Below are 23,495 nucleotides of genomic sequence, written 5' to 3' on the forward strand. Positions count from 1 at the left end.
CTTGCTCGGGTTTGGTCGGGCTCAGCCAATGAGCTGGCACGCCATTGCCCAGTCGTGCGTCCCCAGGCGGTTACGTGTGGTGCGCGGGGGCGCGGACTGCGTGTGGCGTGGGGCGGGGCGCGGTTGGTGCGCCTGAGAAGCGATGGCGGCGGTCTGAACTCACCTAACACTGCCGCAACAAGCGGGCCCGGCCAGGTTCGGCGTTCCGTGAGTGAACAGTACGCATGGGCCAGAGGGCCTGGAGAGGCAGGCGCTTGGAAGGATGAGAGACTGGGAAAAGACAGTACCGGGTTTGGTTACTGTACTGGTTGTGAGGTGTTGGCAGGTGGTGAGGGTCCGGGTGTGAGTGGCTCAGATAAGAGAAGGAAGATGAGAGCTTACAGGTGAGTGGACAAATGAGGGGCTGTGAGAGGCTGGCTGCTTTCGGAGGTGCCAAGTTGAAGGGACTCCTGAACGCGGTTTACTAAGGCTGGGGCCACTGAGGGCTGAGTTGAAGGATACTCTGGGACTAGTGTGAGGGGGTAAGGCCTGCGCGAGGAGAGGGAGAGTCAAAGGCGCAGCTGGGAGCCTGCAGGGTGGCGGCAAATTGGTGAGGGAGTTAAAGGCGGGGCATGGATGGAGGGAATTAGGGCTGTGAGACTTGGATAAAGGTGAGAGGTTGATTCTGAGGCCTCCTTCGATGGACTCTCATGTTCAGTAAGAGCAATAGTTTAGGCAAAGTAGGGCAGCTTGGATGGAAGTGTTGTGCACCTGACTCCTCTGCTCCCATGGACTTTCCATATTCTGGAGGACAAGAAAATGAAGGTGTGTTGGGCAATAGTACTATGGTAATGAAAATAATATTTGAGGCTCAGTCTTCAACAGAGTAATCACTGAAACTTCAGTTCCTTCGACTTCCTCCTCTGGACTGCATAGTTGAAGATGGGCCCTCTCATGAAGGGTTTTGCGCTGTGACAGCTTGTGTTTTCTCTCTACCTGCTTCTGGACAACCTTATTCGACTGCTGCTCCTTACCTGTGCTTAACTGTGGGTCTTTGATTGGACTGACCATATTCAGTTGCTAATTCTACTTTTATGGAGGTCATATAGTTTGCCCTATACAGCACTGTATTTAGGGTTCCGAACAGGGTGGCCTTGCTGTCCTTTCTTACAGTTGAATGTTTTAAAAAGCTAGCATATATTATATTTAAAATGTATGTTTGATGAGTTTTGACATGTGTAAACATCTGTGAAACCCATCATCACTCTCAAGATACTGAACATTTCAACCACCTGAAAATTCATCTCTTCATCTCCACACCCTGTAATTGGGTTCATCTTACGAGCATTCTTTTAGGTCCTCTTCTCCCCACCAACCCAAATACACATGAAATTCTGGAAAGTTGTGTTGGCATTCAGTGATAACGGCCGCTTTCATATTACTAAATTTTCCTCTCTACTGCTAGTCTGTCATGGGGTTGGGACATCCTGATTCTTTCCACACTCAGGAAGAGTTAAGTCTTTCCTTAACTCTACATTGGACAGGGCGAAACCATTCTCCGAGAATTAGACAGCCTCAGTCCCCATTATTTTCCAGAGTCAGCTTCAGAGCCGACTCCTCTATCCTGTGGTATATTCTCATTGCTTCTTTCTGGAGGGCAAACAGGCCTCCATATTGGTAGAACACTTGGCAACTTGCCCAGACAGTCAGAACTTATAGTTCAGAGTTTAGAGTAGTGATTCCTAAACACTGGACCAAGGACCCTGTACATGATAAAATTATCATCTCTCCAAGATGGAGGGAGAGAAACAAAGACAGCATGGTTAGTTATAAGATAAATTTATTATCAGAGATTTTCATTCATATTCTTTTGGTGTTGAAGTGCTCTTTCATTGATGCAGTAATGGTAACAGTAGATGGTGGGTTAAAAAAAGATCTAATTTACGTAAATAAAAAGTGACAACCCAATTTTTAATTTAAAAAATTATTTCTATAGCTTTATGAACTTCAGAAATTTAAAGTGATGATGGTGTGGCTGTTGTATTAGGTTGAGGAAGCATACATTTTTACAATGGTTCTGTGTAACTTGACATCTGAACAACATTCATGCTTTACATAGGGATTTCAAATTTTATTATACTGATTTATATAGATACCTTGTAAAGTAGACAAAGACAGGAACTTTCATTTTATAGATGAGAAATTAAATTCAATAAGCAGAGGTCATATAGGGATACAGTGGGAAAGCTGAACCCAGAATTTTGTCTGGGCGAGAGAGAGACTTTGGTAAAGAAAATTTATAATAGACACTGAAGGTGATGTGGGAGGATTTTTTAATGATTTGTAATTGTTCAATTTCCAAAAGACAGAAAAGGGACTGTGAGGGTGACATAGGGATGAAGGTTATGGACATTGGAACAGGTATATATAATACCTGGATCACATCTTGATAGTGGATCATATCATGATAGTGATAGGATGAATCAAATCAAATATCAGATGGCTCTTAGGGACTGTCTAAATTCTTGGTTATAATGGAGAAAGCACTGGATTTGGTAAGCTTGTTGTTTGCTATACCAAACTCTGTTGAAATAGTAGTGCATTAAGTATAATGGATTTTGATTTGTGTCATATAGTGAGTGGTAGGTCTGAGAGGACGAAACATACACGAGGATGATAATGTAGAGATAGAAACATGTTTAGGGTACTGTGTTAGTCATTTATTCCATGTCTGCTCTGTGCCAGACACTCTACTAAGTACTAGGAGAATGAATTCATTTATTCATTCAACAAATACTTCTTGAACACATAGTTTGTGCTTGTGATGCTCACATATTATGGGATAACAAGATGAATAAAACATGGTCATCTGAGCACTCAAGGGATTTTCAGTCTAGTTGGGAGAGTTAGACACATGAAAACATAATTTCAGTTTAGAGAGAGAATGTGAAATGTGAAAATATATCATAATAGGCCGGGCTTGGTGGCTCATGCCTGTAATTCTAGCACTTTGGGAGGCTGAGGCAGGCGGATCACTTGACCTCAGGAGTTTGAGAGCAACCTGGGCAACATTTTGAAACCCTGCCTCTACCAAAACAACAACAACAACAACAATAACAACAAAACCACCACGAAAAAAAACCCACCAAAAATTAGCCAGGTGTGGTTGCACATACTTGTGGTCCTGGCTACTTTGGAGGCTGAGGTGGGAGGATTGCTTGAGCCTGGGTGGCAGAGGTTGTAGTGAGATGAGGTCATGCCACTGCACTCCAGTCTGAGTGACAGAGTGAGGCCCCATCTCACCACAGGTATCTCGAAATTAACACGTCCAAAACAGAATTCATAGTCTTTGCCCCAAAAGGCCGCCTTTGCACTCATATCCCCATCTCAGTCCAGGCAAGGACTACATTGTCATCTTTCATACTTCCTGCTCTTTTACTCCCTGCATTCAATCATTTGCTAAAATCTTAATACATTTCCCTCTGTGTTATCTCTCTTCTCTATATCTCCATTGCTACATCTTCACTGTTAAAGCTTTAGTTTAGCTCCCCCTCACCTCGTGATTTTTTTAAAACAATTTTTTGTCTTAAAACTTGCTCTTTTCTAGTCCATCCCTAGAATGATTTTTCTGAAAATATACATCTGATCACTGAACTCCTCTGCTTAAAAACTTTTGGCTCTTTGTGTCCTGTAGTACAACATCCAAATTTCTTAATATGGCATCATTTAGCTTCAGCTCACCTCTCCAGTCTCATCTGTCACTCCCTAGTCTGTGTTCTAGTTTGAAGAAATTGTTCAGAGTTCCCTAAAACCGTGCTGCTTTTATGAGCCTTGAAATCTTTGTAGTAGCTGCTTCCTCTACTAGGAATGCCTTTTCTTCTCTGCCCAGCTAACTTTCCTTATCCTTTAGGATCTAGTTCAGTTTCACCTCCTTTTTGACATCTTTGTCAAGGTAGAAATAACTGTGTGTGACATGAGGATTCATTGCTGTAAAGAGGAGTCACTGTAGAATAGAGGTTCACTTTTGTGAATTAGATGGGCTGTGCTGGAGTCAGATGAGGAGATCCCTGCAAGAAGCAGAAGCGATACTGTGGGGAGAGAAGGGAATGAGTTGGGACCATACCCTGACATCCCATTTGTCTGAGGGATGGAAAAACAGGGAAGGTATGTGTAAACTGAGCTGTAGTAAATTCCTAGTAGGTGGTGTTTTTGGTTTGTTTGTTTGTTTTTTCCTTTGTATTCCTATGAGATTTTAATCAGGTCATTCACCTTTCAGTATTTAGCGTAACAGCCCATTCATCCTTCTTGCCTAGGAAGAGCCATCGTAAGGAGAGAGAAACCACAGAATTTTACTGACCTGTTCTTGGAAGATCATTTTGGTCTCTCCCTGTCCAATGTAGGTGTTGCAGGTATATCCCTTCCCCCAGTTCCCTCCTCTCTGCCTCTCCCAGTGCAAAGGTTCATAAGTGAGGCTGAGCCACTTCCTGCCCTGTATCTACTGTTCTGAGGTTCGTTGTCACCCTTGCTGTGTGTGGCTGTAAGACTGTATTTTGGGCTGTAAGGTGAGTGCTTGATTTTGGCCATTTTGGGTCTGAGAGATCAGCTCCTGCCCCTTTTTACTCTGTGGCTGAGCCTGAAGGTAAATCTGGAGAGTGGGGGGTTCTGCTGTGTTTTTTTTTTTTTGGTCTGGACTTTGCTATGGGAGGAAAGGACACCATAAGAGGGTGGTGATTTTAACTTCTTCTTTATCTTGTTCTGAATGTTGCAGAGAGTCTAAGTGGGTGATAGGAATACCAAACTATGACTTTCTTTTAAGCTTTTTTTGTATGTGAAGAGGGCCCAGTTTAAGTGTTGGCTTTTGGAATCTGAGATGCTGATTCCAACATCTTCTCTTGAGGTCTTTGAAATGGCATTGTAGAACTGGGGTGGGCAGGCGGGTGAGGAAGGGTCCTGGAGGCTAATCTTACTTGGTTCCATGAGCAGTGCCCTTTGTTGGTCAAGTGGTGGACCAATAATGGGCACTTCAGGTATATTGCAAGCTAGGAGCAGTTAATGTTCGGAATTAAATTCCAGAAGCTGGAGGCAGTTTAGTTTTGGATATGTTAAGACTTTACTGAGACTGAATGCTTGGCCTTTCTTCAGCTGACTGAGGTATGTATGGGAGGCGATAAGGATGGACACATCAGAGCTGGTTATATCTCTTCTCTTAGAGATATGGGCATCTGGGTCAAATAGGATCAGGAGAAGGAAGGAGGAAAGGGACATGTAATTTACAGAGTATCTTCTTTATGGTTGGAATGCTACCTAAGTTATTATATGATTTAATTTTTAAAACTAGCAGTAATTATTTCATTAGGAATTTATAGATGAGGAAGCTGAGGCTCAGATATGTGAAATGGTTTATTTAAGGTCACACAGCTGGAAAATGGTGGACTGAGATTCAAACCACTGAGGGACTCCAGAGTTCAGACTTTATCTACTACTCTGTGTTATTCTTGTTTGATTGTCTTTGTTTTCATTCTTCAAATGAGATACGATTGAGAAGAGTGTTCCATAAGCAGTAATACTCTTTTTTCAGTGAGGCTGTTTGCAGGTGACAGATAGCTCAAGCTGGGTTTGGGAAGAATTTAATAAAGGGACTATATTTACAAAGATATGGGTAGGGTTTAAGGAAACCAACAAGGGGATGATGCAGTATCCCAGGGCTAATAACTGTAGGAAGGGCTAGCCATAGGGGAGAGTGCTTACCACTTTTCTCAACTGTTGACTTTTCCAGTCCATACCATAAATAGCTGGGTGGATGGATAAGTACTTGTTCCAGTGCATCCCTGCTGATGGCTACTAGTCTTTGTGGCTGTGTTGATGATTTATTAAGAAACCATGTATGAAAGACTGAGCAGTGCTTCTGTGACTTTGCCACCTTCTCACCCATTTTCTTCTCTCCCACCCACAATCTTCTAGGTGAGTGAGGGAGGGAAGGCGGGGTGGGGTTGGTGGTGGATTGAATGTTAGCTTCTCTCTTTCTTCATGTTCAGATTTGCATGAAGTAGCACCCATCCTTTATTTATTACTCTATTCTTCCTTTCTCAGAGAAGGTGTCTTACCTATTTTTCTGAATATACCTGATTTTAATGTCATTTATCTCTATCTTATTTATTTATAAATTGTCCCTTTCTTCAGACTACTTCTCTCACTTAACAGATACCCTTATAATTCCCCATCCTACAGCAAAACCAAAATGCTTTTTCTTGACTCCCCTTACCACAACTTCTTTAAGCTATTGCCCCGGGTTTTTTTTTTTTTTTTTTTTTTTGAGACGGAGTTTCACTCTTGTTGCCCAGGCTAGAGTGCAATGGCGTGATCTTAGCTCACCACAACCACTGCCTCCTGGGTTCAAGCGATTCTCCTGCCTCAGCCTCCCCAGTAGCTGGGATTACAGGTGTGCACCACCACACCCAGCTAATTTTGTATTTTTTAAATAGAGACGGAGTTTCACCATGTTGGTCAGTCTGTTCTCAAACTCCTGACCTCAAGTGATCTACCTGCCTTGGCCTCCCAAAGTGCTGGGATTACAGGCATGAGCCACTGTGCCCGGCCTGCCCTATTTTTATCCTTTCTCATTTCACTGAATTTCCTGAAAGTACATCTTACTTTTCGATTCCTATACTTTAACCAACTAATTTGACTAAGTTTGTAAAAAACTTGATTGTGCCATTTTCAGTCTTCATTCTACTTGATCTTTCTATAGAACTATACACTATGGGCAACCTCCAGTTTCTTGAAACTTCCTTTCTTTGATGTCTAGATCATCATTTCTTGAATTTCTCCTTTTATTTCTGGCTACCTTCAAAGTCTTCTTTAAAGACTCCTCCTTTTTAACTTTTCTACATCCTGGTTTTCCCCAGGATTTTACCCTTACCTCCTTCATGATCTGCTGTTCTCCTTGCATAATTCCATCTACTTCCATAGTTTCATAGTTGCCTATAAGCTGCTAACTCTTGAATTTATATCTTTTGTCTTGATTTTATTCATTATCTCAAGTATGGTATTCCTGCTTGCTTTCTGGACATCATGAATATCCTGTAGATATCTCAAAACTTAACATACTCAAAACTGTACTCAACCTCTTTTCTAAAACACAGTTCCCCTTCTTACGTGTTTCAAGTCTGTTAATGGCTTTATCTTTTACTGAATCTCCTATACTTCCTATGAAAGTCTTCTCTCATTCCCCATTTATTTGCCAGGTCTTATTGCTTTTACTTTGCGGTTAATTTAAATCTGGAGGCAGATACTCTGCATTTGCATTTTAGTCCTGTCACTTACTAGCTGGGTATGTTGGGCAATTTATTTAACCTCCCTGGGGTTTGATTTCCTTATATGTAAAATGTGGATAATAATACTTAAATGAGTTTTTATGAGGTTTAAATTAGCTACTTCGTGTAGTGCTGGAATGGAGCCTGGCATGTAGTAAATATATGTTTGCTGTAATAATTATTAATTCAGCATTCACTTTTGCAGGCATATTTGAGTTCAGGCTCTATGTTTGCACTGCGATATCAAAGAAAAATGAATGATATTTTTATTTTGTCAAGGAACTTGCTATTGATTGGCAGAGGTGTTACTGGTATAAATAATTTCAGTATTGCATGGAACATATTAAGATAGAGTTGAATCTCAGATTTATCTTTCCTGATATTTCTCTTACTACCATAGTTGATGCCTTACTTTTTTATTTTCAAATGTACTATTGAAACAGCTTCTTATAAATTGTCCACTGCAATCCATCTCTCTCTGCTCCACCTTATACTGTTATCTGATATATTTTTGAAGGCCAATCTGATCTTATCATTTTCATGTTTAAAAACCTCCTTTGTTTCTAGGGTGTCAATAAGTAAAACCTAAACTCCTTAGCATAATATTTAGTGATATTTATAACCTTCACCCATATTTACCCTTCAACTAATGTTGTGCTTCTCTTCTCTGAATAGTCTGTAATTAAGGCACACTAAATTTGCAACTGTTCTTTGAATTTGTCATGTTCTTTCACAGTACCATAGTTTTGTACATAATGTTTTTAATATGAAGAAAACCTTTTCTTCTGCTCTCTACTTAATTAGTATCTCATTATAAGTTCAATATTAACTGTGTGGGACCCTCTAATAGCACCCCAGGCAGAGTTAGTTGCTTTCCTTCATGCCCCCATGACCCTTTTTATAAATACCTTTATTTACAATATTTGTTGGATTTACGTTTATGCTACCTCAACTGTTTTTATCCATCTTTGTTATTTCCAGTGCTTACTTAGAACAGTGACCAGTATTTTATCCATATGGAGGTACATTGAGTTAATCAATGAGTAAGCCCTACCTGCTCTTTAGGACTGGCCCCTCCCTTTGTAAGACTCACCTATTCTATAGAAATTTTCCTTAAACATAGTTGCTACCTTCCTTTAGTTGTGAGCTGGAAATTGTGTGAGAGAGTATCTGGGTGAAGGGAGATGTTGTTAATATAACCTTAAGGCAAAATGTGGGGCTGGTGCCAGGTCTCTGGATTCCTTCAGCCTTTGTTGAGTATAAAGAGGAAGGACAACTGAACCACCCCTTTCCTCTCAAGGTTTTATGCTTGTGAGAGACAGTACTGATGAGGGTGTGGTGGCTGTAAAGGAGAAGGAACCATAGTTCCTTGCAATAGCTACTTGGTGCTTTTTTCCTTTTTCTTGTGAGGATATCTTAACATTTTCTTGAGAGTGAGTTTTGGATGTGTCTGGCAGGAGTGGAGATGGGAATGTTTCTGTCTTCCTTAGTGGAAGGGAAACAGCTCTGCTGTATTGGTTGGCTCTGAATTCTTGCTCTTAAGAGTATTCAGTCAGTTAAGGGTCTATTTGCTCATCTCCCATGGGTCACTGGGTAGGTTTCTAGGGAAGCACCTGTGATAGACAGAAAGACGTTTCTTCTTCAGTAGTCCCAGAGGGCTAGAGTCAGATCAAGGCTGGATTTCTTGATTGGTTGTTCATTCATTCATTCATTCATTCACTCACTCATTTACTTCAGCATTTATACATTCAACAAATATTTATTGAGTCCCTAGGCCCTGGGGATACAACAGACACAATAAGATAAACCCTGCCCTCCAAGAAGCTACCTAATGTGTGGAAGATAGACAAATAAATAAATCATTTCCGAGAGTGAAACTGCTAAGAAGAAAGGATTAGGAAGCTAGAGAGTGAAGGTGAGAAGATGTGCTATTTAGATAGAATTGTTAAGCAGGGCCTCTCTGGGGAGATAACATTTGAAAACAAACAAACAAACAAACAAAAAAATGAGCAATGACAGCAGTGTGAAGAGCAGGAGAAGGACATTCTAGTCTAGGCAGAGGGAACAAAAAGTATTCAAGAAGGCCTCTGTCACTAAAGTGTGAGTGAGAAGGAGAATGGTAGGAAGTTATACAGATTACATTATTTAGGCTCCTGTAGGCCAAGATAAGGAATTTGAACTATTGTAGTGTGTTAGGAAATTATTGGAGAGTATTCAACAGAGGACAGGTCATATAATTTAGGTTTTAAAAATATCACTCTGGTTGTTGTGGTAACTCTCAGGAGGATAATAAAGGAATCATGGAGGCCAGATTGGAAGCTACTGCAATAGTGAGACATATTTTGAAGGTAGAGATGATAGGGTTTGCTGATGAACTGGATATTGGAAGTAAAGAAAAGAAAAAAGAAGGATAATGTGCATGTTTTCAGCTTGAGCATTTAGGTGAATTTTGGTATCATTTTCTTTTGAGATGGAGAAAGTTGAAGGAGTAACAGGTTTGGTGGTAAGAAATCTGAGTTCTGTTTTAGACATGTCAGTTGCTGACTGTGTGTGTGTGTGCGTGTGCGTGCGTGTGTGTGTATGTATGTATAGGTGTGTGGAGTTTTCAGTGGGGTGGTGGGTCTGAGTTCTGGAAAGTGAGCTTCTATTTATCCCTTCCATTATCTCTTCTCTGAATTAGATTTAGAAATCTGGACTGGCCAGTGACCTCATGGCTTGCCATTCCAGCCTGGTATAACCTCTGGCTCCATGGACAGCTACTGGCTCCTACAGACCGGATGAAGCAGACTGGAGACACAAGTGGAGAAAACCTCCAGCTGGCAAATCCTCAAAGTACAGGCCTCTGGCTGCCAGTCCTGCCCAGCCTGCCTCATGGAGAGGATGAATTGGCTGAGCAGACTGGCCTCCCGGGGCCCTGGGCACCGTATACCTCAAGGGGCCAATCTCCAAACCCCAGTCATGGCTGACCCTGAGACCTGCCTCATGGTCTTCAAGAATCACTGGTCCCAGGTAGGAGACTGTATGGCACAGGGCTTCGTCTGCTGACCACCTGAGTTCTCCCAACCTTCTGTATTCTCCTCATCCCATTTAGTCACCTTATCAACTTAGATTCCTTCCATCTTCTGTCCTTTTTCCCTAGGTGGTGCGAATCCTGGAGCGGCAAGGCCCTCAGGCAGCTCCTGGGGGTGCAGATGATCTCAGTGCTGTGCGCAACCACACTTACCAGATGTTGACACTGCTGGCAGAGGATCGTGCAGTTCCTTCGACCCCCACAGGCCCTGGCCCCCTGCTGGAGTTTGCTCTGCACGAGGATCTGCTGACCCGTGTGTTGACATGGCAACTGCAATGGGATGAGCTTGGGGATGGGGTCGAGGAACGGCGGGCTGAGCAACTGAAACTATTCGAGATGCTAGTGAGCGAAGCTCGCCAGCCACTGTTGCGGCATGGTCCAGTTCGTGAGGCTCTGCTCACTCTGCTGGATGCCTGTGGCCGCCCTGTGCCCAGTAGTCCAGCACTGGATGAAGGCTTGGTGCTACTTCTCAGCCAGCTGTGTGTTTGTGTGGCCCAGGAGCCTTCATTGCTCGAGTTCTTCCTGCAGCCACCTCCTGAGCCTGGAGCTGCTCCCCGTCTTCTTCTCTTTTCTCGCCTTGTCCCTTTTGTGCATCGAGAGGGCACCTTGGGCCAGCAGGCCCGTGATGCCCTACTTCTTCTCATGGCTTTGTCAGCTGGGAGCCCCACTGTGGGCCGCTACATCGCGGATCACTCTTACTTCTGCCCGGTTAGCACCCCCTGGCATGGAGGGTAGGGTGTGGCATGTAGATACTGGACAGCACCTTCCTATCCAGGAGAGGGGGAGAGGCTATGTACCAGGGCCCGTTCCTCTAGGAAATAGTTCCTGGATTTGAAAGCAGCCCCCTGGAGTTGTAGTGGGGATGAGTCATGGGCTTAGATGGATAGGGCAGATACTAAGGCTCTTCGTAGGCTCGTGAATTCTAGGTGAGTTTCCAGCACATTGGGTAGCCAAATGCTTGCTTTGGTAATAACTTATACCCCTATTCCCATCAAAAGTCTGGATTAATAGCTCCCCTATTCCACTTTTTATATTTTATAAATATATTTTATATATGAGCCTTTGGTAACTTCTCATAGGTGCTGGCCACAGGGCTCAGTGCCCTGTACTCATCACTGCCTCGAAAGATTGAGGTTCCAGGGGATGATTGGCACTGTCTGCGACGGGAAGACTGGCTGGGAGTGCCAGCCCTTGCACTCTTCATGAGTTCTCTAGAGTTCTGCAATGCAGTAATTCAGGTAGGACTGGAGTTTCCTGGAAGTCTGGCCCTTGATCATTCTTGGGAGATGAGGTAGGAAGGGATATATTCCCTGGAGTTCTGTCATTTTTCCATCTTGGAAGTAGGGTGCCTCTCTGTAGTGCTCTGTTCTACTCCCTTCCAGGCAGTGGTTGCCTCATAACCCTCCCGGTTCTCTCTTCCACTCCTACAGGTGGCTCACCCCCTGGTGCAGAAGCAGTTGGTTGATTATATCCATAATGGGTTCCTGGTGCCTGTCATGGGTCCTGCCTTGCACAAGGTGAGAGTCATGGGTGGCAAGGCAGATAAGGGGCTAAGCTGCAGTGGTAACTTCAGTGCCAGGACTAATGTAGGAGGTGGTGGGTAGAGTACTCCTCCCTTTTCCCCTGTCTGCTCCTGATTTGTCTTAGAATCCAGGGAGCATGGCCCTGTATGTGCAGGGAAGCTGTACATTTCCAGACTTTCCCTTCTTTTTGTCCAGACCTCTGTGGAGGAGATGATCGCCAGTACCGCCTATCTGGAACTTTTCCTACGGAGTATCTCAGAGCCTGCTTTGCTCCGTACCTTCCTGCGATTCCTGTTGTTGCACCGGCATGACACCCACACCATCCTCGACACCCTCGTTGCCCGTATTGGCAGCAACTCCCGGGTATGGCCCTTACCCCTGTCCTGGGTTACCTGGATGAGCCATCTTCTCTCTCTGACCTTTGTTCTGGGAGGGTATTCCTGCCCTTCTTTTACCTTTATCTCCAGCAGTCACCTCAAAATTAAGTGGCATTAACTTTACAGCATTAAACTTTTAACCATTTCGGGTACATATTTTAATCTATTCCCCTGCTTTTATAATAGATGAATCTAGAACACAGTCACCTTTTCTGGATGACTTTGGCTGTTCATCATGACTATAGGTTTTGCTACTGTACTGTGTTTGTAATGTAGTATTGACCTGAGTTCTCTTAAACTGTTTGTCACTCTGTGGCCTGCTATGGGTGACTTGAGAGCACTTTAAGTTGTGTGTCTGCTTTGATAGATGATCCAGGTGCTACTGATATGCTTACCTTCTTTCTTCTTTGGATTTGCTGCTTTTGAACTATTACTTGGAGCACTCATCCACGCATCTATCTACTTTCGCTCCTTCTTTCTAAACATTTTTATCGAACATTCACTGTGTGCCATACTGTTTGCTGGTACTGGAGATACAATGATAAATAAGGTAGACATTGTTGCTGCTGACTTCCTGAAGCTTACTTTGTAGAGAAGACAGACAAGCAAACACATTAATAAGTTGTGGTCAGGGTTATGAAAAACCTGCTTAGAAATAATAGGGTGGTCAAGGAAGACCTCTCTGAAGAGATGACATTGAGCTGAGACATAAAGATTATAAAGGAGTTAACTTACTGATCAAATAGAAGAACAGAAAAACAAAGGGAACAGCATGCAAAGGACATCAAATGGGGGAAGGGCTTAACATGTTTGAGGAAATGAAAGACTAGAGGTGTAGTGAGCAAGGGGAAGAAAGGAATGAGATAAAAATAGAGGAGTAAAATTCAGATCATGCATGACCTGGAAGATCATGGCAAGAACTTTGGATATTAACAAATAGAAATATATATAACATGGGAGTGGATAGATTCCAAGTTATAAAGACTTAAGTCTTTCTAGGAGAATAAAGCATTAATTTTGCCATGGACTTCATGGCATTTATTTTGCCTCTGGGACCATTTTGGCTTCCTTTTTTTATTATAAGTTAAAGTTCCCTGGATCCATGTGTTTAAAATAGAAGTTCTTTCATCACTAAGGGCTCTGGAAAACTTCGAGATAATGAGGTACTTGGTAGTAGAGTTCCAGGTCAGTTTCCTGGATAGCTGTGTTTTGTATAGGTGCAGTTTCTGAAGCTAAGTTAGGGTGTATAAGAAATATTCCAGACTGATTGATTAAACCAGTGTTTACAAACCAAGTGTATACTTTAGAAACATCTATGAATCTTTGAAGATGGCAACTAATAACTACAACAGCTTCTGAGCTGTACCTCAGATTTCTTGAATCTTTGGGAGTAGGCTCAGGGCATGTGTATTTTTAAAATTTTCCAAAAAGTAATCATGATAGATGCCTTGGGTTAAGATTTATTGGAACCAATAGGGAATAGGTATTAAAGCTTTAATTTTACAAAGATACCAGAAGTATTTTTTTTCCCTCATTATGCTGAAATTAGGCCATGATTGGCCTCAGATTTTCCTGTTCATGTTTAGAGACAGTTGATTTTCTTTTTGAGGTTTTATCTGTTGTTTCTATCCATCTTCCTTTTGTCTTAACTTATCCTAATTTTGATTCTTACTCGCTATCTTTCATTTATTTTTAGTAGTTGTTTCTCTTAGGCTCCCATTTGGTCCCCTGGTCTTAGGAGCCTTACATGTTCTTGGGATGTTTCTTCTTGGTTCCTGGTTCTTGGAGGAACAGATCTCTTCTAATTTCAGGATGCCCGTGTTGAACATGCAGATGCTTTCCTTTCCACTGTGGTCCTTTCAAGCTTGATTCTTTGGCTTGACTTTGTAATTTATATAGCCTGTGTGCCTTGAGGTGACTAATTTTGGCTAACCAGCCTGTGTTTATTTCCTATTGCTGTCATAACCAATTATCAAACCTAATGCTTAAAACAGATTTATTGTCTTACAGTTTTGTAGGTCATACGTATGACATGGATCTTGCCAGGCTAAAATCAAAATTTGGGGGGATGGGATCTGTGTCTGATCCCATCCTGAGACCTGATCTCCTTTCAGGAGGCCCTAGGGGAGGATCCATTTCCTTACTTATTTCTATTGGCAGAATTAATTTTCTAGCAGCTGTGGGATTGAGATCTCTGTTTTCTTGCTGGTTGACAACTGAAGAACATTCTCAGCTTGTAGAGCAACCAGATTCCTTGGCTCATGGCCCCCTTTCATCCATAGATAATAGATACCTGTGGATCTCTATTATCTGTGGATATCTAGGATAATCTCATCTCAAATTCCATAATCTTAATCACATTTGCGAAGTTGTCTCTGCCACATAAGGTGAAACATTTTTAGGGTCTGGAGATTAGGATGTGGACATCTTTGAGGGACCACTTTTCTATCTACTTACTACTTTTCAGTGAGTCTGAATTTTTTCATTGCTAGCTAAAGTGGTCATTTAGGATAGCCTCCTGAACATCCATGCTGTTCAAAATGTAAACTGCTATCATGTGTTTTTCTTGTTGTGTGGTTGACTTTTAATTCTCTCATGGTCATTTAGCAAATAATGAATGCCTAAACAGTTCAGGTAGTGCCCTAGACTAAGACCCATTTGTTACCTTCAGGGAGCTCAAGGTGTCTGACACACTTGCTATAAGGGAAGCATAGAGATAGTGCTAGGAAGATTCAGAGAAGTGAGGGAGAGGTTACATTTGTGTTTTCTTTGCCTAGTTAGAGATGAACTAACCTTCTTCCTTTTCTAAAATTAAAGGTTTCCTTTAATCTTGACCCACCTACTTTTTCCTTTTCCTGTCAGCTGCCCTTGAGTTGTTCTTCATCCTGCCTTCTGAGAGATACACCAGTGTTAGAGAGGTGACTCAGACTTCATATTCGCAGCCCCACCTACTTCCCAGTTGGGAATCTTCCGGGTTCCCTCTAGTTTCTTATTGGTAGGCATTCAGTTACTGTGTTGCTACAGTCCCTTCTGGCAGGCATTCACTTAATTACCATGTTTCTGTTGTCCTGTTAGTCATTCACTCAATCACAGTATTTCTTAGAGTCTCTTCTCATGGATTTTCATTCAAGTGTTGCTGGAGTCTCTGCTGACCAGGTATTTGTAGCTAGAGAGTCTGTAGAAGTCCATTGGGTCTGAGATGCTTCATTTGTATGAACAGTAAAGTCTTGCTCACAAAGATCTTGTGATCATCTAGCTAATACTTGAATGACTTATGTGCTATGCGTGGTGCATGGGCCTCTAGGAGTTCCTCTAGGAGTGGTTGGTTGGCCAACTTGGGGTTGGGGGGTTCCCATTTGGTGAATGGCTTGGAGGGCAGAGAGCTCTTATGGTGACTCCCTTCCTCCCCTCCACTCCCCCACCCAGCTCTGCATGGTCTCTCTGAGTCTCTTCAGGACCCTCCTGAACCTCAGCTGTGAGGATGTCCTGCTGCAGCTGGTTCTCAGGTATCTGTTGGGGCAGGGCTGAGGGATGGCTGACCCTGAAGCCTCAGAGTCTTGTGCATTGCTGGGGCAATGGGCTGTATTGGGGTTGCTCATGAGTTTCCACTTAGAGCCTGGCTTAACCATACAGTTTCATTGGCCTGATGTTCTTCTAGGCCCTGTCCTTCCTTCCTGATCTACCCTGTGTCCCCTTTGTGTTGTCTTTCTCAGGTATCTTGTTCCATGTAACCACGTTATGCTGAGCCAGAAGCCAGCTGTGCGTGATGTAGACCTATATGGACGAGCAGCTGACAAGTTTCTCTCCCTAATCCCTCGCTGTTGTCGGCACCACGCCCCCAGCCCACCTCGTCCAGAGCATGCCTCATGGGCACGAGGTGGGCCTAGCAGAGAGACAGGGAGAAGGGAGGACATCACGGGTATGGCCTGGGTTCTGGGGGAGCGTAACAAGGATGGGCTGGGGTGAGGGGAGGAAGATGGCCATGAATGACATTCTGTCTTTGGGGAGGTTGATGAGGGTGTCTTGCAGGGAGGATCCTTAACACTCACCAAAGAAAATTAGAGTGGGACTTCTGGGCAAAGCTATTCTTGTTCTTCTCTCTAGTCGTATACTCTTCCTGTTTCCATTGTTTCTTCAGTGGTGATGGTGGTGAGTGGGAGTGGTGGATGAGGATAAGGTTAATTAGGAGGTTGGAGAGTTAGCTGTCAGAATAGGTTCAGTGTTTCTGCCTTCCTATTGTCTTCTTTCTTAGTCTCCCGAGGTGTCTTATCTCTCCTCCTGAACCTATGTCTCCTTGATTTCTCTTGTATTTTTTCCCTTTGCAGGTCCTGGAAGCCCAAGTGTGGACTCCTCTTCTGTGGTGACAGTACCCCGGCCTTCCACACCATCTCGTCTGGCTCTCTTCCTGCGGCAGCAGAGCCTGGGTGGCTCTGAGTCTCCAGGCCCAGCCCCTTGCTCACCAGGGCTTTCTGCATCCCCAGCCTCCAGCCCTGGCCGATGGCCTACCCCTGCAGAGGAGCCTGGAGAGCTGGAAGACAATTACCTGGAGTATCTGCGTGAGGCACGTCGTGGTGTGGATCGCTGTGTCCGAGCCTGTCGTACCTGGTCTGCCCCCTATGATGGCGAGCGGCCCTCTCCTGAGCCCAGTCCTTTTGGCTCCCGGACTAAGAAACGCAGCCTACTGCCTGAGGAGGACAGGAACAATGTGGGGGAAGGGGAGAAGGAAGAGCTGGGGAGTAAGGGGCTGGCTGGGGGTGCAGGGGAGGGCCCTGGTCACCTGCCCCCTCTCCAGCTCAATGGAGTGCCAGGATCATGGCCTGAGGGGGCCAAGAAGGTTCGTCTGGTGCCAAAGGAGGGAGTTGGGGAACTGCTAGAGGGCACCTCCGAGGGCATGGCAGGACTGGAGGGCTTTGGGCAGGAGCTCCGGGAGCTAGAGGTGGCATTGAGCAATGGGGGAACTGGCTCAGAGTCCCCCTTAGAACCTCCACTGCCCCTTGAGGAGGAGGAGGCCTATGAGAGCTTCACCTGTCCCCCTGAGCCCCCTGGACCCTTCCTCAGCAGCCCTTTGCGGACTCTCAACCAACTGCCAAGCCAGCCCTTCACTGGTAAGCTACTTAGCCTAGGCCTTCCCTTCTGTGTACTCTTTGCATGTTCTCGACATGTTTGTGCTGGTTTCTTGGACCTCTTGGCCATGTCATTTCTGTGTACTTGCCTAGTCCCTTATCCATCCTGCTTGCATCACTTCCAGATACATGTCATGTCATACTTGTGTCCCTGTGTCTGTCTGTATGTCTTCCATGCTTGTGCTGGTTTGAGTATTGACTTATATCTGAGCCTTGTATGTCTGTCCTATGTGCATGTTCCTCCTCTTTCCTTAGTCTGGCCATTTCCTGTGATTTGTAATTAGGATATTCTGTGTTTGGTGTTTCCTGGTGAATCACAACAATATTTCTGAACCATATGGAAGATATATGTGCTGTCCTGTGTGGAGAGGCACCTGTAAACACTCTCTATGCCATTCCCTCCAGTGTGTCTGGGTATTGGGTTTTCTGTCAGCTCTCCTGGGGCCTAGGGTTAACCTTCTGGTAATTTTCCTCCCTACTCAGCTCCTTCCTCCCCATCTCTTTAAAGAAGAACTTGATTTCAAGTTTTTCCTGTTCACTTCCTTGTACCTTCTTGGTTACCATGACTGTCTACTAGCACTAAGACTGTCTTAAGCAGATGGGGTGCAGTCTCTTCGAAGGCAAATGACAAAACGTGTCCCTGAGCTCCCTGGTGGAGTTCATTTGGACTCTCAAGGATGCCCTGGAGCTCGACTTGATCTGAGTGGTTGGACTAACTCCTCTTTGTTTTTGTATGAGAGCCAGCTTGCCCCGCCATTCCAAACCTCAGGCCAGGAAAACCAGAAAACCAAACAAAAAACAAACCCACCTCTGAGAAATAATGGCTAAGGCTAAGATCACAGGCCTTGGATTATGCATACCTTACGTTTCCATCTCTGCTATAGATGCATATAAATCATTTACTACAATTATGGCACATTGTGAGAACTCAGCAAGTGGTAGCTTTTCACTAGGATCTCTGGGTGCATAGCAGATTTAAGTTGACTAAGGCAAACACTCATCTTCCAGTTGTTCATAGGTTCATAGTCAGATTGTCATGCCTTGATAAGTTCATGTCCTGACTGGGCCTGGGAGATGCTGGTCGTCCTGCTCATATAGCACCAGGGCTTCTGCCATGGAGTTGTGCCAATTCCCTCTTGCCTCCTACAAAAAATCTGTCTTTCCATTTATTTAGCCTCTGCTCTATTCCTTTCAGCTCAGTACCACCAGGCGGTAACGTGCAGGTTTTACCACACTCTTGAAGTATTAGTTGAAGCTTTTGTCTTGTTTTCCTTTGGTACACTTATCTGAGCTTTTCGAATTTTTTTTTTTTTGGCAAGAAAATTCCAGGAAATGAAAGGAATAGGACAAAATTATGGGGTATCTTAGGACTCTGTTAAGCTAGAGTTGTTTTGAAGCTAATGTTAGACATGTGCCCCTGGAGTGAAAAATGTTTTAGGATCTTTTTCAGGATTCACTCCATCCTGCCCTCCATCATTCTTCTGTCTCAATTCATAGTACAGTTCTTAGATATACTCCCTTTCGCCAAAAAAATCACTGATCAGAAGGACTTGATGGCTATAGAGGCCTACTGCTGGTGATCTGGCTTAGCTGAGGTCAATTTTCCCAGTGGATAATACTGATCCTTTCCCTTCCCTTCTCTCCCACCAAAGGGTCTGTCCTCAGTCAGTTTCTCTGCCCCTGCACTAAGCTATCCTTTTACTACATATTCTGTTCCACCTTCTTGGTTCCCAGCTTCTGAAAGACAAAACTGATGTCTTCTCTGGTCCTCCAAAGATTTTTTTTCCCTAACTTTAAATTGGCTTACATAGTTACTTTGTCTTTGCAACACCGTCTTCTAGCTCTCTTTCTGAGCAGGTTTAGTGTTATCCTCCGTTTTTTGTGGAACCTAATTCTTTTTGGACCTAGTTACTTTATCAACCTATTTGTTCTTCTATTGTGCCTCTTGGGTGAGTCTTTTATAAAAACAGAGTATGTAATTGTATCTACGATTATAATTGAACACTTAAAATTTGCCATATCTGAGGCTAAATGCTTTATATTGATAACTATTCATCACCTTATGAGGTAGGTATATTTTCCTATTTTACGAACTAGGAAATAAGGCTTGGAAAGTTTTGACCTGTCCAAACTAGTAAAGGGCAAAGCCAGTGAAACCAGATCTCTCAGACTTCAGAGCCTAAGATCTGGCTCGTCAGCTTGAATGTGTGTAAAGCTGGCATCTGGAATCTTGTGGGTCCATATGGTGTCTGCCATCTTATTTCCTCCAGAATAGGTGGCCACAGGATATTTAAACATACCCAGAGGCTGACATACAAAAAATTTTCATCTGGTGGGGGTCTCTTGTTTTGGGGAGGAATGCGTGTGACGTGCATTGTGTTCAGGCCTTGTATCCTTGTGCCCACCTCCCCCCCAACCCAGGCCCCTTCATGGCTGTGCTCTTTGCCAAACTCGAGAACATGCTGCAGAACTCCGTCTATGTCAACTTCCTGCTGACGGGGCTGGTGGCCCAGCTGGCCTGTCACCCCCAGCCCCTGCTCCGCTCTTTCCTGCTCAACACCAACATGGTCTTCCAGCCCAGTGTCAAGTCCCTGCTGCAGGTGTGCGATGCATGCATGCGTGGGTGCGTCCAGGCTCCATGGTGGGCCTGGCCCGCAGCTGGAGTGACCGTGGGTGGGCTGGGAACAGGTCCAGTGGGACTAGAAAGGACTGTATCAGTCTAGAGGTGCTCAGAAATGTCATGAAGGTGTGCTTCATAGGTGCTGGGCTCTGTGAAGAATAAGATTGAGAACTTTGCGGCTTCCCAGGAGGACTTCCCAGCACTGCTATCCAAAGCCAAGAAGTACCTCATTGCCCGTGGCAAGTTGGACTGGGCTGAGGGCCCTGCAGCAGGACCTGCCCCGCGCCGTTCTGATCCCCTAGGTGAGGCCTATCCCACCACACCTGTACCTGCCCTCCCTAAATAGCCTATTAACCCAGGTTAATTGAGCTCTTATTAAGAGTGAAATGTTGTGCCAAGACCTGGTGAGTTATAGAAAATTGAGTCTTCATGTTTGTTTTCAGGCTTCTGGTCAGAGGATAGAACATAGTTCTATCTATTAAGAGCCAGATGAGAAGTTCTAGCAAAAACTACTCTAGAATTTGGGGACAAGAAAGAGGACAGAGTAGTCTCTAGGTTGCGATATTATTACACCTTAGTAAAGGACATGACATTTGACATGGGCCTTGAGAGCTGGGTAGGACTTAAGTAGGCAAAGGAGTGGGGAATCTTTTTTTTTCAGGAGAGATCCTGGACTGTTTAGTTGGAGTAGGGGATTTAAAAGATGGTGGAATAGTTGGTAGTAAGGCTAGAGAGATTTGGCTGGAGCTCAATTTCTCAGAGTAGAAGTTGGGATGTTTTAGGCAGTGAAAAACCACTGGAAGTTCTAAAGCTGGAAGTGGAGAGATTACTATGTTAGCTCAGATGAAGTCAAGCTAGGAGAAAAGAGTCAGGAAGCATCAGGAGGCTTCTGCCATATGTAGATGTTACCAGGGAGGCTTGAATTAGAATAGTGGACATGGAAGGGAAGCATTTAATGAGGCAGAAATGAGAAGGAAGTGTTGGTAGAGTTTGGTGAGTGGTGTAAGGAAGGAGGAAGAATTAAATGTGGTTATGAAGTTTTAAATCTAGACTTTTCGCTTAACAAGTATCTTGAACATTTGCCATGTGTGCCGGGCATTGTGTTTGGTACAGGGAATTCAGGGAGGTACAAGATGTAATGTCTGCCTTCAAAGAATGTACAATCTGGAGAGTGACTAGAGGAATGTAATACCAGAAGTAGGAAGGTCCTAAAGGTGTTGGGAGTAATGGGATCTAGAACAATAGAAAAGGATTAACTTTGGACAGGAAAAGGCTTTTTGTTTTTCTCCCTTTGAGGAAACTGAGCAGAGAGCAAGAAGAAACTGACAGGTGCCAGTTAGTTGTGAAGTATAGAGGAGAAAGGGATTTCACATCATTCTTTATTTACTAATCAAAGTAGAAGGCAAAATGATACGCTGAAAGCAGAGGAGGAGGCTTAATGAGAAAAGTGTACGGGTTGGGAAGAGAGTACCACAAAAGTTACTGCACAGCTGTGAAGTCTCAGGTAAAGTTCTTTTGCATGATTTCTTCATGGTCTAGTATTGTAAATATTTCTTCCTTCTACAGTTCTGGTGCTGGGGTCACTGTAGAGGGGCCAGGTAGACAAGGTAGACAAGACACAGTCTAAGCCCTTAAGCTCACAGGTTAGTGTGTGAGGTAGAAGACATAGAAATAAATTAAGTATGTTGAGTTAAGGGAAGTAAAATTGGGATTCAGTGGAAGACAAATCAAGAGGAGGCTTCCTAGAGAAGTGGGGATTATAAAATTTCACCTAGAATGATGAAAAAATTAGGGAGAAGAAAATTTAGACAGAGGGAGCTACAGGTGCATGAAAAGTGCCTGGAGGGTTCCAGGGTGATAGATGTGGATGCAAAAGCAAGATGGGTGTGGAGAGTTTGACAAGAAATTGTAGGAGTGTGAGCCTGATTGTGAAGGACTCTGAATGCCAAATTTAATAGATCGGTATAGTATTTCTGTAGCCAGTATTAGATGTAGGAAATGGGAATTGTTATTAGAATCTAGGCCTTTATAGTAGATATGGATCCAGACCCAGAAATCTAGGCAGAATGTTAGAGGCAAGAGGACATTGTTTTGAATGGCTCACTTGAGTCTAAGCTGACTTGAAATTGACTGCAACCAGTGGGAGAGAGGCTTTGGTGCAGGACAGGGACTGGTGAATGGTGAAGTGGTGAATGGTGAAGAGCAGATTTTGGAGGGACAGTAGAGTATGACAGAAGTGAAATTGTCACTGAACTATAATTGCATATATAGCCCCTGTGGGTATTGTAGGAGCAGAGGATGTGGATTGGGTGTTACAGATAAGCTGGGAAAGAGGTGGTTGACTGGTTCGGAAGGGTGATGGGAAGCATGAAATCAGGGCATGCTGTAGACAGAGGAGAAATAGCTTGGTGGTGGTAGATTAGTGATTGGAAAGAGGAGAATTCATCAGGGTCAGAGGGCATGGAGAAGGAATGGATCTTAACTGGGAATGAAGTGGCTAAAGTGTTGATTAGTTAAAGACTGAGAAGGATGGTTGGCTGGGTGGGGAGGCTGGATAGAGGGAAAAAGGCTGGGCAGGTAGTATTTTTGGTGTTAGAGTGAGAAAGAACTCCTCACTCTAGTCCTCAGAGTCAACTTCAGGGATGGGACAGGAAATGGTACCTGAGGTTCATTTCTGGTCCATTTTGTCCTTTTTTCCATTTCCTCAGAACCCTAAAGGAGAAGTCCAAGAACCTAGGGGGTGGGGGAATCTCCCCTCTCAGTCCAAGGGAGGTTCCTTGATCCCAGCACCTTCATGATACCCCTGTTTATTCCCAGTGAAGAGCCGGAGGCCATCCTTGGGGGAGTTACTCCTGCGGCATGCACACAGTCCAACCAGGGCCCGGCAGGCAGCACAATTGGTCCTTCAGCCTGGGCGAGACGGAGCAGGACTTGGCCTAAGTGGGGGCTCCCCTGGGGCTTCCACTCCAGTTCTACCTGCCCGGGGCGGGGCCCCTGAACGCCAAGGTGAGGCTCTTCGAGTCAAGAATGCTGTCTACTGTGCAGTCATTTTCCCTGAATTTCTCAAGGAGTTGGCTGCCATCTCCCAGGCTCATGCCGTCACCTCACCTTTCTTGTTGGAGACTTCAGAGGAAGGATCTGGCCCTCTCATCTCAGGCTATGGGCCCCTCAATCCTTAACTTTCTTCCATGGACAATCAGGGCCATGGGTGGCCTGGGCCCGGGCTGGGGCTAGGGCACAGTCTCCTTTTTATGTTTCGAGGCAGTGGCAAAAGGACTTTTTAATTTATTTCAGATGAATGTTTTATGGAGAACTTGTTGCAATATGTATAAAAGGGAAATCTCTATTCTGTGCTCATTTTTCTTTCCCATTCTTTTTCTGTGGGGCTGGGGCCCCAGAAAAGGTTGTATATAGTGGGGGAGGTGGTCAGGAGTATTTTCTCTTTGGTGAGGACATTGCTGCCAAGGTTTCAGGGTACCCCTTATGCCCT

At 44.2% G+C, this 23,495-nt stretch overlaps 1 protein-coding gene across 3 annotated transcripts; it reads left to right on the forward strand.

Annotated features, from left to right (window-relative positions):
- Positions 1-50: 50 nt before the first annotated feature.
- Positions 51-23,358, forward strand: FAM160A2 (family with sequence similarity 160, member A2). 3 transcript variants are annotated; one of them, XM_011972523.1, is made up of 13 exons: positions 106-218; positions 1,493-1,496; positions 9,979-10,301; positions 10,432-11,070; positions 11,442-11,600; positions 11,793-11,879; positions 12,081-12,248; positions 15,689-15,768; positions 15,976-16,181; positions 16,588-17,367; positions 19,807-19,985; positions 20,145-20,307; positions 22,823-23,351. In XM_011972523.1, the coding sequence occupies exons 3-13, from the start codon at positions 10,164-10,166 to the stop codon at positions 23,182-23,184; spliced, it is 2,961 nt and encodes a 986-aa protein (XP_011827913.1). In that variant the 5' UTR covers positions 106-218; positions 1,493-1,496; positions 9,979-10,163; the 3' UTR covers positions 23,185-23,351. The 3 variants fall into 3 exon arrangements, with proteins under 3 accessions (XP_011827914.1, XP_011827912.1, XP_011827913.1); XM_011972524.1 differs by lacking the exon at positions 1,493-1,496 and having other exon boundaries at positions 51-218; positions 9,973-10,301; positions 15,976-16,139; positions 22,823-23,358; XM_011972522.1 differs by lacking the exon at positions 1,493-1,496 and having other exon boundaries at positions 51-218; positions 9,973-10,301; positions 22,823-23,352.
- Positions 23,359-23,495: the final 137 nt, after the last annotated feature.

Source organism: Mandrillus leucophaeus, unplaced genomic scaffold, assembly GCF_000951045.1.
Source record: "Mandrillus leucophaeus isolate KB7577 unplaced genomic scaffold, Mleu.le_1.0 Scaffold1296, whole genome shotgun sequence".
Classification (NCBI taxonomy): Eukaryota; Metazoa; Chordata; class Mammalia; order Primates; family Cercopithecidae; genus Mandrillus; species Mandrillus leucophaeus.

Coding starts and splice junctions, on each gene's coding strand:
- FAM160A2 (XM_011972522.1), top strand. CDS start 10,164: ATGGAGAGGATGAATTGGCTGAGCAGACTGGCCTCCCGGGGCCCTGGG. Junction 10,302..10,431: donor TCAAGAATCACTGGTCCCAG/GTAGGAGACTGT, acceptor CTTTTTCCCTAG/GTGGTGCGAATCCTGGAGCG. Junction 12,249..15,688: donor GTATTGGCAGCAACTCCCGG/GTATGGCCCTTA, acceptor TCCCCCACCCAG/CTCTGCATGGTCTCTCTGAG.